At 45.1% G+C, this 18,173-nt stretch overlaps 1 protein-coding gene across 1 annotated transcript in view; it reads left to right on the top strand.

The window, feature by feature from the left end:
• The window catches only part of itgav (integrin, alpha V), a 53,478-nt gene extending 36,336 nt beyond the window's left edge, over nucleotides 1–17,142 (top strand). Inside the window, exons 14-32 of the mRNA XM_080479133.1 lie at nucleotides 2,342–2,439; nucleotides 3,358–3,451; nucleotides 3,625–3,670; nucleotides 5,861–5,968; nucleotides 6,864–6,919; nucleotides 8,579–8,733; nucleotides 8,960–9,097; nucleotides 9,807–9,874; nucleotides 10,068–10,212; nucleotides 10,300–10,392; nucleotides 11,189–11,268; nucleotides 12,283–12,363; nucleotides 12,905–13,010; nucleotides 13,093–13,251; nucleotides 13,346–13,477; nucleotides 13,581–13,694; nucleotides 14,102–14,209; nucleotides 14,729–14,848; nucleotides 15,226–17,142. Coding sequence (XP_080335259.1) covers nucleotides 2,342–2,439; nucleotides 3,358–3,451; nucleotides 3,625–3,670; nucleotides 5,861–5,968; nucleotides 6,864–6,919; nucleotides 8,579–8,733; nucleotides 8,960–9,097; nucleotides 9,807–9,874; nucleotides 10,068–10,212; nucleotides 10,300–10,392; nucleotides 11,189–11,268; nucleotides 12,283–12,363; nucleotides 12,905–13,010; nucleotides 13,093–13,251; nucleotides 13,346–13,477; nucleotides 13,581–13,694; nucleotides 14,102–14,209; nucleotides 14,729–14,848; nucleotides 15,226–15,318 — 1,994 coding nt within the window. The 3' untranslated portion in view covers nucleotides 15,319–17,142. The remainder of the gene's footprint in view (nucleotides 1–2,341; nucleotides 2,440–3,357; nucleotides 3,452–3,624; nucleotides 3,671–5,860; nucleotides 5,969–6,863; nucleotides 6,920–8,578; nucleotides 8,734–8,959; nucleotides 9,098–9,806; nucleotides 9,875–10,067; nucleotides 10,213–10,299; nucleotides 10,393–11,188; nucleotides 11,269–12,282; nucleotides 12,364–12,904; nucleotides 13,011–13,092; nucleotides 13,252–13,345; nucleotides 13,478–13,580; nucleotides 13,695–14,101; nucleotides 14,210–14,728; nucleotides 14,849–15,225) is intronic.
• The last annotated feature ends 1,031 nt before the right edge of the window (nucleotides 17,143–18,173 follow it).

Consider the following 18,173-nt stretch of genomic DNA (forward strand, 5'->3'; position numbering starts at 1 on the left):
ATCTCCTGTGACAGCGCCTGTGCCCTGACCCGACCATGTACCGCTGGAATGCCACTGGTTAGCCAGTCCGGCTCTAGAAGCGTGGGGGGACCTTCTGACCTCTGGTCCTGAGCTGTACTGAAGCCCTGCCGACAAGGTTCAGGAAAAGAATTGGATGGGGCTGAATACCTCCGTCCAGAGGAAGCTGCCAGAACAGGTTTGGACAGGGCTGAATACCTCTGTCCATAAGATGCTGCGGCTCCAGTACTCACGTGCTGAGGGGCTGAACCAGAGTGGACATCAAGCAGCCGAGCTCTCTCAATATTAAGGCAAACGCCTGCAGGGACGCGTCCATTAAGCCTTGTGTTGGCTGGTCAAGGAGCCCCTCCTCCAATGACGCAGACAGACCAAACATTAGGTGGGACATAGAGTTTCTGATCCGCCCCATCCGGGCACCCATCTCATACACTCTGCAGAGTAGGTCGTCGGTGATCCAACACTGCGGTCGTGGGCACCTGGCATTCGTCCTCAACGTTTCCTCATGATGTACAATGAGGGAGGTAATAGCTGGTTCTACGTCCGGCATCTGCCTCAGGCCAACTTTGTCTGCGTCCTGCGTCGCTGCCAGCGCCGGCCCATCTGACGTCTGCTTAGAAAAAGCCTTTGTGTCAGTCCAACAAGCGTGCAACTCCTTCACGCATTCCGGGGGAACAGGAAAGGGCCTTGCAGTTGGTTGGCGTCGGAAGAGAGCACTAGGGGGGGGCTGTTGCAATGTTGGCACCTCTACTCCCAATCGGCTAAGGGCAGTTCTTATCGCTCCAGTCACAGATTCCTCTCCTGCGGCTTGAGAGCCCGTATAGGTATAGCAGCCTGCTTCGGAGACTCGGGAGCTCAATTCATCATAGTCCGTTTGAAATAGGGTATCAGAAACAGCCACAGATATCACATCCTCATCATGTGTTGCCACTTCCGTCTCCCGAGGCGTGATCACATTGCAGCCTGTCTCAGCCTGAAGGTTCTGAAGCAGCGCCTTCATCTGAGTCACTTCTGTTGTGAGGTTGTCCACTTTACTGGGACAGAGGTCATGGCCATCCTCTGCCTGGAGTGGGACCAAACAATCTCTGCAGGCCAGGCACTCCAACATTTTATTTATTTCTTTTTTAAAGTAACAAAATGTATTCACAGTACTGTTTGTAGTATTATAGTACTGCTCTAGGGAGTCAGGCCAAGCTGACAACGCCACTAGTGACTCAAATACATGCGCGTTGAGCCGTTTTTTGTTTTTTTTTCAGAGGTCCAACAACACCCCCCAGAAAAAAACTGCTGTTCGTCTCCTATCATGGCACTGTGCTACCGAGTCAGGTCGAGCAGAGACGCCACTAGTGACTCCCAATCATGTAGGCTGAGCGCAGCATTTTTTATTTTATTTTTTTCACGAACCTGAACGCTGTTTCATGTACCGGGTCGAGCAGAGTCGCCACTAGCGGTTTTGCAACCGGCTCTGTAACAATCCAATACAAGAAGACCGCTGTCGCTTTTAAGAAAACAAGCACGCAGCCGTAGAGAAACTCGTCCGACTGAAGACGCCGTAAAACGAAAAACATGTGATGACTACCATCAACACGGCGGGTAATCACCCAAACAAGCCGAATCGTGGCTTCAATTAAAGTACAATGAGCACGCATCAGCGAAAAAACACAATGAATGGACTCACCGGGTGTAGGATGACGACCATTGATCATTGACCATTGCTCTGATGAAAAGTCCGTAGAAACGCCGCTTGTGCAGCCCTTGGAAGGCGAGATGACTCGCAGCCCCGACCGCAGGTCACAGGGCTCCAGGCAACAAGCAGCAACCAACTCGACAATAGTGGAAATCAGCAATAATACAAACCACACATACAAACCTGCGAGGGAGAAGGTGAAAAGGGACTGAGCTTCCGGTGTCACGTGACTATATAGACTCATGTGAGCCACCGGGAGGTCACAAGGGACTTTGTTGTTATAATATTCTCGACCTGCGTATGCGCAAGGATGATCTTCCAGTGCTTAAAGCACCGCCTCTGGCGGTCTGGAGGGATGAAATTGAACCGGAAGTTAGAGGTGGTTGTGTACACGAGCCGATAGTTCGCTATATTTCTGCGAAAAAAGATGAATTCATGCAAAATTAGACGATGACAAGTAGTGATGTGCCATATTTTATATATTTTAGACGCTTTGAGCAACATACCCGCTATTTTTTCGGCCGTCTTTACCAAAGCTTGACCGTCCAAATGACGGCTGGACGACTCGCTGCCTAAAACTATACATCTCACCCCCTGTGACGTCTCTTTCTCCACCCTGATCCACTCTTCTTCCTGCAGATGTGGCTATTTCTGCTCCATACGGCGGCCCTGACCGCCACGGCTTGATCTACATACACAATGGCCGCTCTCGGGGGCCGGACTCGACACCCTCGCAGGTAAATATCCCTCCTCAGTAACCTTGTTACTATCAATTTCCTTAGAGAATCTGATATATAATCTATTTGTTTATGTTGGAGGAACTACGTATAGCATGCAGTACGCTTACTATCCTGGAGAACCTCGTTACTTTCTGCTCCCACTAAACCAATTCAGTAAAAATGCACCATTTTTTGCATTTTTGTTTTCTGAAAGAAATTCACATTTTCACAATAACGTTTTGAAAACCATGTCTGTTTGTGTGGAAGTTGCAGAAATGCTGAAAATGAAATGGCATGTTTCGCCATTAATAGGTACTGTTTTTGTGATGAAATCACACACGTGTGTAGATCACAATATGATATAAACACTAACAATGGTGAGTACACAGACATTCGGATAGACAATGACACTCTGGAGGCCGCCATTGTTGTTATTGTCCATCTACTCACGCGTGTGCAGAAGAAGTGTTTACGACGGCCGCAGTGGGCATGCACTGTAACCGCGTTTCAGAAATTACTTCCATTTCCATGGAGATGCAGTCGGAGTGTTTTCAAACATTTGCGCTTACAGTGACTGAGCACCACAGTCATGTAAACGGAAAAACCAAAACGCAATGAAAGCTTTTCGTTTTCACTTGAAAACGTGTTGTGTAAACGGGGCCTCGGCTTAATTGATCAGTCTTCTGTGGAGCTTGAAAATGACCTCTTGGGCAAGAGAACCCAAGAAACTCCAAGTGATTTAACTGACAAGAGGCAATTTTCAGTTGCACTTGCAGACAAGCTCATATCTGTAACTGGGATCAACACTGGGCTTGTCAGAACCGGCTGTCATACTTCCTGCTTAGTCACTTTTTTTCCCTGTTTTTTCACTTCACTTATGCTTCTACACAACGCCAAATACAAAAGTCCAAAACGAAGGTCTGCCTCTTGTTTCAGGTCCTGCAGGGGAAATGGGCATCCAGCTACATGCCTGCAAGCTTCGGATACTCAATGACTGGAAATACTGACATTGATCAGAATGGATACCCTGGTACACACACACACACACACACACACACACACACACACACACACACACACACACACACACACACACACACACACACACACACACACACACACACACACACACAGACAAACGACAGGAGTCAGGTCAAGTCTGCAGTGTTGTGAAAAAAGCTGAGGTGTGTTTCTGTCTTCCAGATTTAATAGTTGGTGTGTTTGGAGCAGACAAGGCTGTTTTATACAGGTAATCAGATCTTGTGTGTGTGTGTGCGTGTCCTCCCCCTGCTGTGACCGTGTGTGTGTGACGCTTCTGATAGACGCAGAGGAGTTTAATGAGCGAGGCCACCTCCGATATCAAAGAGCTTCTGTTTTCATTCATTTTCCTCCTACTGGCTTTATAGAGGCTATTAGGATGTGCTTAACCTCCTCAGTGAGACGACGCATTCTTCTGCTCCTGTTTTCATCCTGTCGAACTGCAGCAAGCAATTATATCTCATTATTTTTCTTAGTTATGAGACTCAGGATAAACTGCTGACTATCACACTGGATAGTAAATATAAGAAGGGAACTCACAGATTATGATCAAATATGCAACAAATCCAATAATTAAATCCTTTAAAATAAATTGGGGGAAAACACCTGATTTTAATTTACAGTAAAAAAACACGCACAAGGTTATAAATTCAGCACAATAAGGAACAACCGGTCACGTGTTTGGGAATGAATAGGGAGAAGAAGCACATGGATTTTTATACCGTGAGAGGACACCCAAAACAACAGGAAGAACATGCAAACTCCACACTTCAAGCCCCTCAAGCTGGAGGGATTTTCTAAAGAGTTGGAATAGATTTGAAGATGAAACATCTGGAAAATTGTGCAAAATTTACTCCGTGCTTTCAAGGAATTAAGAGGAAATGACAATGATTGGCCGTAATGTGCTAAAGGCAAAGCTACTCCCCTTTAATAGACCGTTGGACTGAGTAATCAGAACAAAATGTCCATCAAAATAACAAAGTGGTTATTTTTAACCTGTGTTTGGAGAATGTCATCTATTTAATGGGTATCATTTTCAAGTATGAGATGGTCTTTTATGGGTCTTTCACATTGGATAGTCCGGGACTCGGTTCAAGAATTTTCACTCCTTCATTTGGACATTCACTTTAGAGACCGGATCAAACTGCCTGGAAAACGTCACACAGTTACCTCAGCTGCTGGTTAGGGGGCGCTGTCACCTGAAACAAACACTGACCAGGGAGGAAGTGAAGAAGAACTCATTGATTGGTCCAGACTGAAACCGAAAGTCCCACTGCTTTAGCCAGTGAAGGCTAGGCTAGTTAGCTCATGACTAATGGGTAGCCACAAACAACTGCAATATATCGTCTTCAGACCCGATATCAATGAGAGTCTTCCACACTGCTCCTCGTCTGAACGCAAGATAATTTCCAACTTTTTCTTTCTGTTTCTGCCCTGCGTACTACGTCACGTTCTCTCACTCTGTCCTCTCACCCCGCCCGCGAGAACGATCGTTTGTTAATAAAGCGAGACCGAGGTTTTCAAAGGGGCCAGAAATCTTGTTAGCTCCGGTTCAGAGTTTGTGGGCGTGTTCATGTCGCCCAAACAAAACGGTTTTCCCCTGAAGAGACTCTGGTTCGGAACAAACTAGGGAATGTGAACACGCTCCCATCTCGTCACCACAGCAAATCGTGAGATTTTACACCAAATGCCCTTGGGATACAACCCTGAGAGGGATATGTTAGTGTTTAGCATTTAAAAAGTGTGTAATGAATCATTTTTATTTTCAATCTATTTCTTTTTATTTGTTAATTTTATCAATTTTCAACTCAAACCAAAAAAAATATGTATGTCATCTGCAAATAAATCCAATTGGAAAATGTCAGAAACTTTGCAGATGTAATGTATATAGAGGATGAAGAGCTTGGGACCTCATACTGACCACTGGGGAACACCACAAGCAGTGTCCAAGCATGAAGAAATAGTTTCCCAGCTTCACAAACTGCCTCCTATCCTTTGAATATATTTTCACCCAGTGAAAAATTATCCCATCCTGCTCGTTTGTTAATGTTTTACTCAGTATTGATGTGGGTTTTCTTTACAATTATGGACTTGACTGACCTGTTTAAATGTGCTAAATATGTGCATGGTTTGTTTTTCTCTTTTATGTCTATAGTGTTGCTATTTATTGTTAAGAAAATCTATCTAAAAAAACATGTATATTATATAGCTTTAGTTTTGATTAAATAAAATCAGAGTCCTACTTGAAGCTCGTTTAAGAATATTTGTAACATTGAACATATATAAACATCACAGTAGTTTTGATTGTATGTTAAGATTTAAGTTCGGATGAAATGAAAATGTTGGACAGGATGTCAACAGACGCCACACTGACTTGGGTGTGTGCTTGTGTGCATGCCAGAGCCCGTCCAGTCATCATCGTCAACGCCACATTAGATATCACGCCACAGATCATCAACCCCGAAGAGAAGACGTGCAAACTAGAGGGGACCGACACGCTGGTGTCATGGTGAGTGTTAACGCTCTTCGTGTCCGCTGCCACATTCTCTTCATCAGTTCCTCATCCTCTATTTTGCTTGTGTGAATTTGACTGCACTTTTCTAAAACAGCCGTTACCAGAACTGATGCTTCACTGTGTGGCTCAGGGACGACCTGCAGCAGGTGGGGAGGGTAGTAATAAACAAACAAACAAACCTCCTCCACTACTCATGGACAACTAGCCCAACCTCGCCCTTCAAAACTGGTTTTGTTTTTCCTCTGGTGTCTTTAATTTTGCTTCATTGTGTTTTTTAAATGTGTATTTTGCATTTGTGGTTGAAGGCTGCCTGGCATTATCAAGTTATCAAGTTGAAATAAAAGAAATACTTTAAAACAAGCTGATTAACAGTATGAAATATATTGATTAAACTAACACCCATTGGGCCTATACTTATTTCCTTTTAACCCACGTTTCCCAGCATCCTTTGCTTCCTCATGCATTGAGTTTTTCAAATTTATACAAATCAGACCAAAGTAGCTCATTGGTGACTCTTTCGTTGGTGAGCTGGTCTTAATACAATCATCTCTCATTCCAAAATCCAACATCAGGCTGATTGTGGCTCAGGTGGTGCAGTGGGATGCCCTTTTAATCTACTGTTGGTGGTTTGATTCCCATTTCTGCCCGGCCATGTGAAATGTTGCATGGTAAACAAGACACAAGCAAACTGTTGTTGTGGTCATGGATTAATGGGATTCATTACAAGTCAAGTCTACTTGCTGGTCATGTTTAACCCAGTAGAGAAAATGTTTTTTCTTAAAACAACTTCTTTTTATGCATCAGTTTCACACTTTTAATCAATGATCAAATGATCCTTGTCCTATAAATGTGACTTTTTTCAAACTGGCTGACAGTGTGTGTTTCACAGTTTCAAGGTGAAGTACTGTGTGAAAGCCAGTGGCCGCGGAGCTCCAGCTACTCTCGGTAAGTGAAGAAACCCAGCAGTCACACGCAAGTTTCTGTCTTGATACCATCCATCCATCCATCCATCCATCGTCCACCGGTTATCCGGACAGCAGTCTAAGCAGAGATGCCCAGACTTCCCTCGCCCCAGACTCTTCCTCCAGCTCTTCCGGTGGGACCCCAAGGCGTTCCCAGGCCAGCCGAGAGACATAGTTTCTCCAGCGTGTCCCAGGTCTGCCCCGAGGCCTCCTACCGGAGGGACATGCCCGGAACACCTCCCTCGGGAGGCGTCCGGGGGGGCATCCCAAACAGATGCCCGAGCCACCACAGCTGGCTCCTCTGGATGTGGAGGAGCAGCGGCTCTACTCCGAGCTCCTCCCTGGTGACTGAGCCCCTCACCCTATCTCTAAGGGTGCGCCCAGCCACCCTACGGAGGAAACTCATTTCAGCCACTTGTATCCGGGATCTCAATCTTTCGGTCATGACCCAAAGCTCAGCCTACCATGAGGGTAGGAACGAAGATCGACCAGTAAATCGAGAGCCTCGCCTTCTAGCTTAGCTCCTTCTTCACCACCACGGACCGATACAGCGACTGCATAACTGCAGACGCTGCACCGATCCGCCTGTCGATCTCACACTCCATCTTCCCCCCACTCGTGAACAAGACCCAGAGATACTTGAACTCCTCCACTTGGGACAAGGGCTCTCCACCGACCTGAAGGGGGCAAGCCACCTTTTTCCGGTTGAGAACCATGGCCTTGGATTTAGAGGTGCTGATCCTCATCCCAGTTGCTTCACACTCGGCTGCGAACCGCGCCAGTGCACGCTGAAGGTCCAGGTTTGATGAAGCCACCAGGACCACATCATCTGCAAAAAGCAGAAACGTGATCCAGTGGTCCCCAAACCGGACCCCATACGGTCCCTGGCTGTGCCTAGAAATTCTGTCCATAAAAGTTATGAACAGAACCGGTGACAAAGGACAGCCCTGCTGGAATCCAGCGTGCACTGGGAACAGGTCTGACTTACTGACGGCAATTCAAACCAAACTCCTGCTCCGGGCGTACAGGGACTGGACAGCCCTTAGCAAAGGGTCCTGGACTCCATACTCCCGGCGCACCCCCCACAGGACGTCCCGAGGAACACTTCGGTTTGACTAACGGCCGGATCCTCCTCTCCAGTACCCTGGAATAGACTTTCCCCCCCTTGAACTGCTACCTTATCATGTTCGGGGAGTTTGAGTACCCAAATGATCCTAGGAGCTCCGTTGTCGGGGTGCTTTATGCCCCCCAGTAGGGTCTCCCAAGGCAAACAGGTCCTGGGTTACGAGTCAGATTAAAAGCAGTTCATAAAGCCCCCATGGATAAACCAAAGAGAAGTGTGACGTCGCCCGGTAAGGCATAGCCGGGGCCCCACTCTGGAGCCAGGCCTGGGGTTGGGGCTCGTATGCGAGTGCCTGGTGGCCGGGCCTTTTCCTGCGGGGCCCAGCCGGGCCCAGCCCGAAGGGACGACGCGGGTCTCTCCTCTTCCTCCTGATTGCCCACCACCAACAGAGGCTACTGTAGGGGTCGGGTGCAATGTGGATTGGGTGGCAGTCGACGGCAGGGGCTTCAACGACCCGATTTTGTCTTGAAACTTCTTTTTTTATCATTTTTTTAATTTACTTTTTCAATTGTACTGCAGGCTTTCAGGTGGATCTCATGTTGGACCGGCTGAAGCAGAAGGAGGCAACAAAACGCGTCCTCTTCCTGCATGACCGGACCTTCCAGTACGCCAAGAACATGATGGTGACCAACGGTGGGAGGCCGACCTGCGAGGAACAACTCGTCTTTCTGGGGGTGAGAAAATCGCTCATTGAAGGAAGAGAGACGGAGGAGGTGGTAATCTTTAAAGGACTTCCTCAACAACAGATGATGTTGTAATATAGACAACAAACTTCAACGTGTTTCATCATGTGTGAAATATTCCTAGAAAACACACCATGGGGTGTGGTGTTTCGATAAAAGCCATATAAAGAGTTACAAAAGCTTAGTTTCTTGCCTTTAAACTTTTTGTGCTTCTCAGGACGATCGTGAGTTTCGGGATAAAATTACACCGATCTCGGTAGCCATGGAGTACACTCTGGACTTCAAGCAAGCCGCAGACCTGACGGGTCTGCAGCCGATCATCGACATGTCGGTCCCATCCAACGTCACCAAGCAGGTACATGAACCCTGCTCTTCTTGTACTCGCTAAATGTGAGGACCGGGGTACGTTTCTACCCAACAGAGGGGGGATTGACTCGCTTCGTTTTCAACGGAATCTCCTGAAGCATCATCATTTATTTTGTTTCTTTCCCTTCAATTCAATTCAATTCTTTAAAGATTGTCTTTCTGCAGACTAGAAAATGCTCCAGGCTGGCCTAACCAGCTGTAAAGCTTCATTAAATAGAAAAGTAGAGACACACGAGGGTTCATCTGCCACATTTTCCTTGCTCTTCTTTCATCCATCAGCTAATGAACCAAACACCAGTCAGACGCTGATGATGAACTGATTCCTCATCTTACATCAAACATTTCTTCCTTCAGCTTTTTTATTCAATCATGAAAGTCTTAAATCTACTTTCATCTTTAAGAATCGCCCTCTGGGATTAATATAATTAGATTAGATAAAATGTGATTAATTGAAGTATTTATATTCTATTAATCAATATGATCAGTGTTGCATTATATTTGTATACATTATATTTAATGTGACTCAACTGAAAACTCTCATGGGGTTTGTTAAAATGTCTTATTAAAACCCAACAACTGCCATTATTGGCTTGTTTTGTATCAAATATTTCTGTTTCGATCTTTTTTTTTTAATATTACCGTCCCTCTTTTGCTACCTTTTAACTGCCATCCTCATTATTTTCTCCTTGGTTTGTCAGGCTCATATCCTGCTGGACTGTGGAGACGATAACATCTGTAAACCTGACCTCAGACTATCAGTGAAGAGGTGCAGACCCTTTTCTCGCTTCTGTTTGGATTAAAAGTTTGAACTTTCTGTGACGGTGCTCACGTTGTGTCATGCTTATATTCCTGCAGGTGCACGCAACCATGAAAAAGCTCATTGTCTTTGAAAGGCAGAAAGATTTGAACCTGGATTTCTAGGTTGCGTTAATGAAGTAATGCTGTTCTTTTGGCTGCAGTGATCGGGAGCAGATCTACATCGGGGATGATAACGCTCTCACTCTCGAGATCAGCGCAGAGAACCAGGGCGAGGGAGCGTACGAGGCCGAACTCCACGTCTACCCTCCTCAACAGGCCGACTTCACCGGAGTCGTCCGCAGTCAGGTAGAGAAACACCCACGTTCCGTGTTCAAGTCCAACTACAAAAGTAGAAGTCGGGATCTAAAGAAAGGAAATCTGCGTTTCCCACAGACCCTCTCCAGGCTGTCCTGTGCTTACAAGAAGGAGAACGGGACCAAGATGGTGGTGTGCGACCTGGGAAATCCCATGAAAGGAGGAACCAAGGTGGGTTCCTACAGCAGCACCAGCTTTCTGACTGATCAGACAGAGAAATAACAAACAACCACGACGAAGGAAGCAAACTGCTGGAATTACATTCAGTCTTTCCTGAAGTCTTTTCTTCATGTGTGTTAATACGAGAGTATGTTTTTGCAAGTCATCGTATAGAAAAACTATTTTTAAATCAGTTTCGTGACTCACATTCCCACAGGCCTGTTTACACGACAACATTCCAAATGAAAACACAGCGTTTTTCTGTTTTTGCCAGCGTTTTGAAAAAGATGTCTGTGAACACAGAAATGATATAAATGATGTAGTTAGCATGTTGGGCCACTAGTGGGTGCTGTTGGTGGTTTTTGTAATGAAACCCCCACACACATGCAGCAGAGAACAAAACACTATAAACAGTAACAATGGAATGACATGAATATTCTAGTGGACAGACGACCAAGTTAAATTGTTACGACAGTGACTCTCAACTATAAAACTACCAAGTCCCCGGGAGAATATAGACTGGGAGTCGTGACACTCTGGAGGAAACTTGTCAGTGTATTTAACATGTCCACAGAAACTATTTACTATTTTGGAGCCGGAGCCATTTTCAAAAGTTTTTTTTTTCCAGTGGCTCCGAGCACCATTGTGTAAACCGACCAAACCAAAACACAATTATACGTTTTGCGTCTTCACTTGAAAGCAGTGGCGTGTCAACGGGGCTTCAGTCAGTTGATTCCAGCTCACTCTACTAATTTCATGCTGCTCTTTAATTTCTCCTCTTCCTCTTCCTCTTCCTCTTCCTCGCCAGGTGCTGGCTGAGCTGAGGTTCAGCGTTCACCAGCTGTCTGAGGAAGATACGTCAGTCAAGTTCGACCTGCAGATCGTCAGGTATGAATGTCTTGGTCCAGAACAAATGACACTGTTGTTGTTGACAGAGGTCCACTCAGCCTGGTTCGAAGGAAGGAAAGTCTTTATTATTTGCAAAGCTGCAACTCTATTTCAGTCGCATGCTTACTGCTGTGGGGAAGCGGAGGCACAACAGTGTGAGATGTAAGTGAGATGGGGAATCAAACCTGCAGCATTCTGAGTTGACCACTCTCCCCACTGAGCCGCCGCCTCGGTTTGCCTCTACCATTAGATTTTGCTGCGACTTTCTGATTTATTATCTTTAGGTCAATCTTGGTGTAAAAGTCTAAAAGTGTAGCACATTTCATCTTAAAAGTGTGTGTGTGTGTGTGGGGGGGGGGGCTGACTTGGTCCTCCAGCTAAGAGGCAGAACTTCACATTCCTCTGTGGGAGAGCAGCGAGGAGAGCAGTATGTTAATAAGAGGTTTCAGCACTCTGGTTACTCTCTTCCTGAATACTGGAAGGCAAATTTACTGCTGACTCGGTGTGTTTTACTTTTTCTTTGTCGTCAACTGTCTTACATTAGGTTTTTTTTTACAAATTAAAAATTGGTGTTTTGTATTTGTTTCCTTTTGCCCCAATAAAAATAAAAATGTGTAGTTTTTTTATTTAGTTTTTTAATTCCCTTTTTAATGTTTTTATTAATACTTCATACACACATATATATTTTTCTGATCTAATTCCACATAAGTATTTCTCATTATACAATTTTTTTTTGTTTTGGATATTTTATTCATGAATATTGTTTATATTTTCTTTTCTTTTTTTGACATTTCATGGATGTTTCATTTCATTTTCACATTATTTCATCTGCAGTTAATCAACTATTAATTTAAAGCCATAAAAGAAAGTCCCACTTTTCCCCAACATCCTCGACGTGTGACGGACACTGGCACCTCCTAGTGACTGTTCCCAGTAACACAACCTGTCTCACTGTCTTCACATTAATAATGCGTTCATTTCATCATAAATCTGAACTTGACGTTTGCGTTTCAGCTCGAACCAGTTCGACAACACCAGTCCTCAAGTCTCCAGTGTCACCAAGCTGGCCGTGCTCGCCAAAGTGTCCATCAGAGGGTGAGACGCACTCAAAGCTTTGTGTTCAGAAGTTAGACTTACTAGTTTGTACTTTGCTCGTATCGACCAAATACTGTCTGAAACATCAAGCAGAGGAGAAACAAATGACTTGACTCCATCTCTACTGTCGTGGTGGTTTTAGTTTGTTATGACAGAAACACAGAGCGTTCACATATCGTTTGCAGGTGGATTATGAATTAAAGGCATTAATAAGTACTTGTGTCAGTATTCTGTATCGGAAAGTAGCTAAAGATTAGTACTCATTACTCGTATTTTTAGAAATATATACCCTTGCATCCCTACTTCAACCAGATGAGAATGTTTTTAGAAACTCAGAGTCCTTGTGGGGGCAGTCGGCATACTTTGATTTGCTGCTACGTTCTTTCCAAAGTGGCGCCTTTTAAAAAGTAAATCAACAATCCTGCCAGTGGTGAAACACTTTTTCCCAGGATGCATCGTTCCAACAGAGTACTTTAGTTACAGAGTTGATCTTGTCTGACCGGAGCCACAGATGATAATCTCTGACGGTTTCTCTTCCCAGCTCCTCGTCTCCTGATCAGGTGCTGCTTCCCATCGCCAACTGGAAACCTAAAGAGCCTCCGACGGTGGGGGAGGACATCGGGCCTCAGATAGTTCACGTCTACGAGGTAAAATAGACGCGCTCGGACGCGCGGCGCGCGGATGACTTAAAATCCCAGTTCTGGATGAACTCTGCAATTGTGCCCTCAGCTCCAGAACAACGGGCCCAGTACGTTCAGCAAGGCGGCGCTGGAGGTGGAGTGGCCGTACCAGTACAGGAACGGCTCCCTGCTCTACATCACCAGCTACGATACCGAAGGGCCCATCAACTGCACCACCGACGTGGAGATAAACGCTCTCAACGTCTCCGTAAGGCCGCAGCTCCACCCGACTCCTGGTTCACTTGTCTCCGCTGAACGATGAAGAACTTCATAGGTGTGGTTTCCTTCCGTCTGTGTGTCAGAACCCGCCGACCTCCCAGAAGAACAACGGCTCCATTCCACCTCGAGAGCGAGAGACGGAGGGACGAAACCGGAACCACGTCCGTAAGAGAGACCTGGAGTCCAGAGACTCGCAGAACGACCTGTACCCTCTGGTACGCACACACACACACACACACACACACACACACACACACTGCTGCAGCTTTGTCACTTCAGAATATCACACTAACTACGTTTCTTTCATGGTGTGTGTAGGATTGTGCGACCGCAGATTGCCTGAGGCTGAAATGTCAAGTCGGACGACTCGAAAGGAGGAAGAACGCAATCCTCTTCATCTACTCGAGACTGGCCGTCAACAACTTCCTCAAGGTGAACGAACACAATCCTCTGTCCTGTTCTATGGATTCTAAAATGTTTGTTGTGTTACGTGGTGTTGTGGTTGTTGATGATGCTGTTTCTCTGCTGGAAGCTCATTACGAAGACAATAAAAACACCTTAACTCGGCTTCAGCGTCACAGTAAAGGTGTGGAAACATTAAATATACACAATTGTGAAAGCTTTTAAATTCATAAGACAAGGGCCCTCAAATAGTTGCTTTCAAAGACAAAAATGCCAGAATATATTCTAAATTAAAAAAAAAACGTGTTTTCTGTGGACCCTTTGTTGTTGTTGTTGTTGTTGTTGGGACTGTGGGTGCAGAATGGCTCCTGACATGTTGGTAAACAGATTTGTTGGATCATTCTTTAATAACACTCGTCACGTGTTTTTCCTTCCAGCCTGAGAACCAGAACCGTTCCTACGTGATTCGGTCGACGGCCTCCTTCAGCGTCATCGAGATGCCGTACAAGAACGTGGCGTCGGAGCTGCCGTCCAACAGCACCACTGTGAGTTCAGAGTCGCGCCGTCGCCGTCCAGTCGGACGTCGATGGTTCCTGTCAAGATCAACCATTAAGACACGGTGGATTTAGTCAGTCTGTTATTATTAACTCAGAACTTTCCTTTCAGTTCGATTTTTAATCTCTACAAATAAATGTAGGAAGCGACTCGTCTGGTATTGATGTTCTTTTCCCTGAAATTGCAGCTCAAATTGATCTGATGTTTGAGTAGCAAATAGCAGAGCGTCACAGTTCATCTCACTAAAGACTGACTGAACCGCGATAATCGATGTTTCCACACACTGTGTATTCGTGCCACGATTCTAAATATGGCACAAAAAAAATCATAATTAATTGACAAAAAATGTGCAATTAGCTCATTAAAAAGTTTTCATTAGATTAACTTAACCCATCATTTCCTACCCGGCGGCCTCGGGGAAGAATTCAGGAGCATAAATATCAAAATAAAATGTCCCTGTTTGGAGTCGCTGGTGTGACGGGTGTGACGGGTGTGACGGGTGTTTCCAGGTGAGCGTGTTGGTGAACTGGGTGGTGGAATCCCACCCGCCGGTTCCAGCCTGGGTGGTGGCTCTGGCCGTCCTGGCAGGACTGCTGCTGCTGGCACTGCTCATCTTCATCATGTACAAGGTGAGGAAGAACAAGCAGCAAGCGGTGACGGAGTGAGGAACGCCTTTTTAACGCGTGTCAGAAAAGTTTTCGCCAACATAACAACGTCTTCCACTACTTCAGATGAATCCTTATTTGCGTGCACGTAGTTTTTAATTCACATTCAAGGTCGACTTCAGGGAAGTTTAAATATTCAAAGTGCCTTTTCTCTCACTATTGGTGAATAATTCTTGATACTTTAATAAATTCTCCAGATCGTCTTGTTTTTTTGCTTTATTTAAGAGTTATTAGATAGTAAACCTTCACATATTCCGTTTTGACAGAAGAATGCAATGATCTGTTGGTTAGATTTCTGCTGGTCCTCATTGAGCCTCGTCTTCCTCCTCCCTCTTCCTCAGCTGGGCTTCTTTAAGCGAGTGCGCCCCCCGCAGGAGGACTGCACCGAGAAGGAGCAGCTGCAGCCGGAGGAGAACGGCAACACCGACGCCTAGAGGTCAAAGTGCAAAGAACTGAAACCAGGGTTGAAAAAAAAAAATGAAAAAAAAAGGCGCGTGAGAGATTTTCACTGTATTGAGGGTGGGACGGCAGATCATGGTGCCGGTTCAAGGATGATTTCTGTTGCGTTTGTGCCAAAAGAGAAGCTGGGAAACACACTGGTCACCGATCAAATCCTCAGAGTATTCACAATAACTCCCAGATTAAAGGAAGAGTCCATCGTTTTGGGTGATAAACTGCATCAACGGAGAGCTTTCAAAAGTACACCGAAGCACGCCGTGCAAGAAAATAGTTCCGATGATCACTGCCGATAGAAAAATAGACATGAAGCTAAAGCAGCGAATGATGTTTAACAGATTATTCAATGAATCTCTTAATTAGTGTCACAGGAAGGAAAAGTCGAGTGTCGTTTCTGCAGTAAGATACACTCGTTTTACCAAACCGTGAGAGGAACATTCCATTTGAAAGTGTTTTAGTCTTTTACCTTCTTCTCACTCGCTTCAGATGTAGGAACTGTTGATGAATATTTCCCAAACCGCTCAACTCTTCCTTCGACACGCCGACCAACACGTCTGGATGTTTGCACCGGAGCCCACAAACCTTCTCCTCTTATTTAATCTGCACTTTTTTTTGTTTGTTTTTTTGTTGTTTTTTTGTTGTTTTTTTTCCCAATATCGTTTTTTTTTTTTGTTCGGGACTCTCGGTTTCGAGGAAGGTTTCGTACCGTCGACAGCCTCCACCAGCTTGCTAAAAGGCAGTCGTGTCTCTGTGGGGTGTGAAGAAAACTATTTAAAAACAAAACGAGGAGAAAAGAAATCCACAAAATGATAAAAGCTTGGTTGTAGGGAGTGTGAATGAGGGGAGTGTGAATGAGGGGAGTGTGAATGGTGGGAGTGTGAATGATGGGAGTGTGAATGGTGGGAGTGTGAATGATGGGAGTGTGAATGGTGGGAGTGTGAATGGTGGGGGTGTGAATGATGGGAGTGTGAATGGTGGGAGTGTGAATGGTGGGAGTGTGAATGGTGGGAGTGTGAATGATGGGAGTGTGAATGGTGGGAGTGTGAATGGTGGGAGTGTGAATGATGGGAGTGTGAATGGTGGGAGTGTGAATGGTGGGAGTGTGAATGATGGGAGTGTGGGAGTGTGAATGATGGGAGTGTGGGAGTGTTAATGATGGGAGTGTGAATGGTGGGAGTGTGAATGAGGGGAGTGTGCGAGTGTGAATGGTGGGAGTGTGAATGGTGGGAGTGTGAATGAGGGGAGTGTGAATGAGGGGAGTGTGAATGAGGGGAGTGTGGGAGTGTGAATGATGGGAGTGTGGGAGTGTGAATGAGGGGAGTGTGCGAGTGTGAATGGTGGGAGTGTGAATGGTGGGAGTGTGAATGAGGGGAGTGTGAATGAGGGGAGTGTGAATGAGGGGATGAACCGGAGGACCAGCAGCTTCCTCCTTGTAAACTCTGTATGAGTGACAGGAATGTTTGTGACGAGCGAGAGAACAAAGTCAAAGTTAAAGCAGCAAAATGAAGCGGCGCCGTCGGTTTGATGACGGCAGTTCCAGTCACAGATTTACTGTCTGGATGTTTCTCTCCCGCTTTGCTTTTCTCCCATTTGAAATCTGCTTTGGGACGCTGGTGCCGTCTTTTCTATGTGTTTGGGTTTGTGTTTTCATTTTCACTACAGTCCAGTTCATTTCAAACACAAAAATAACACAAAATCAATGCAAGTAATGAGATTACAAGCCCCCGAATTCCCCCTCTCGGGTGTTTAACCTGCTGCTGCTGCTCAACAGCTAAAAAAGAAAAAGACTCTGTGAAGTTGGGAAATATTGAAATGTAGGTATTCGACGCAAGTAACTCAGAGAGGAGTGACGTGTTGCACTCTGCCGGTAGATGATCTTTAAATCAGTTGTTTTTGTCCTCGTCAGCCGTTCCCTCAGTAAATAAAAAGTATGAACAGATTACGAGGATTATTGTTATCTTGATAACGAGTGTCATGAAGTATCATGAAAAGACTGTCTACATGTATATTAGTATGGAAATAAGTGCAGTTCAGATTATAGAAAGTTCTTAAAAATGAAATATAAATAAATGAATCAGCATTATTTTACCAGCAGGTGGCGATATAGATCTTTACCTTTAGCCGATCGTGTCTTTTGTAAATCCAATTTATATTCAATATATTTTTAGCATTGAGTTTCTGCTACATTAGCTATCATTAGACTTAATAAAATTTGACCAAAATACAAATGTTTTTATATCCTTAAATGTAAAAATTGTAAGATTTTTATGTTTTGAAATAACTGCAAATTTAAATTTTTTTCATTCTTGGCGCCGGCGACCTGACGGTAATACCACTTTGTACCACACGAGGCTGCTGTGAGTCACTGGTGGATTAGATTGTCTGCGCCGACCGTGGAGGAAACAAACACTGACGGAATGTCAACTAAAAACCTAAAGATCTGGAGACGTTTTAACTGCACATTTTCTATCCAGAGCAACAGTAACTATGAGGGGGCGGGGCTTAGTGACATCACGTATTACTTCCCCACCTTTTTCTGCACTGAGGCCTTTTTCTTTATCGGCTTAAGTTTGTTTGGTTTTTTTCTAACGTGGTTCCTTCAGATCTCAGTGGCGGCTGGCAGCTTGGCAGAGGAAACGCAGGTTGCTATTTAACGTGCGTGTGTGCGTGCGTGTGCGTGTGTGTGTGTGTGTGTGTGCCTTTGCTATTTACCCATATTGGGTTTGCATTATGAAGTAACGTGTACATTGACGATAGTTTAAACGTATTCTACTCCAGTTTTTATCACCATGAATCGACTCCACTGAACCACATGAACACGTAAACGTCATTC

This window comes from Lipophrys pholis, assembly GCF_963383615.2.
Source record: "Lipophrys pholis genome assembly, chromosome: 13".
Classification (NCBI taxonomy): domain Eukaryota; kingdom Metazoa; phylum Chordata; class Actinopteri; order Blenniiformes; family Blenniidae; genus Lipophrys; species Lipophrys pholis.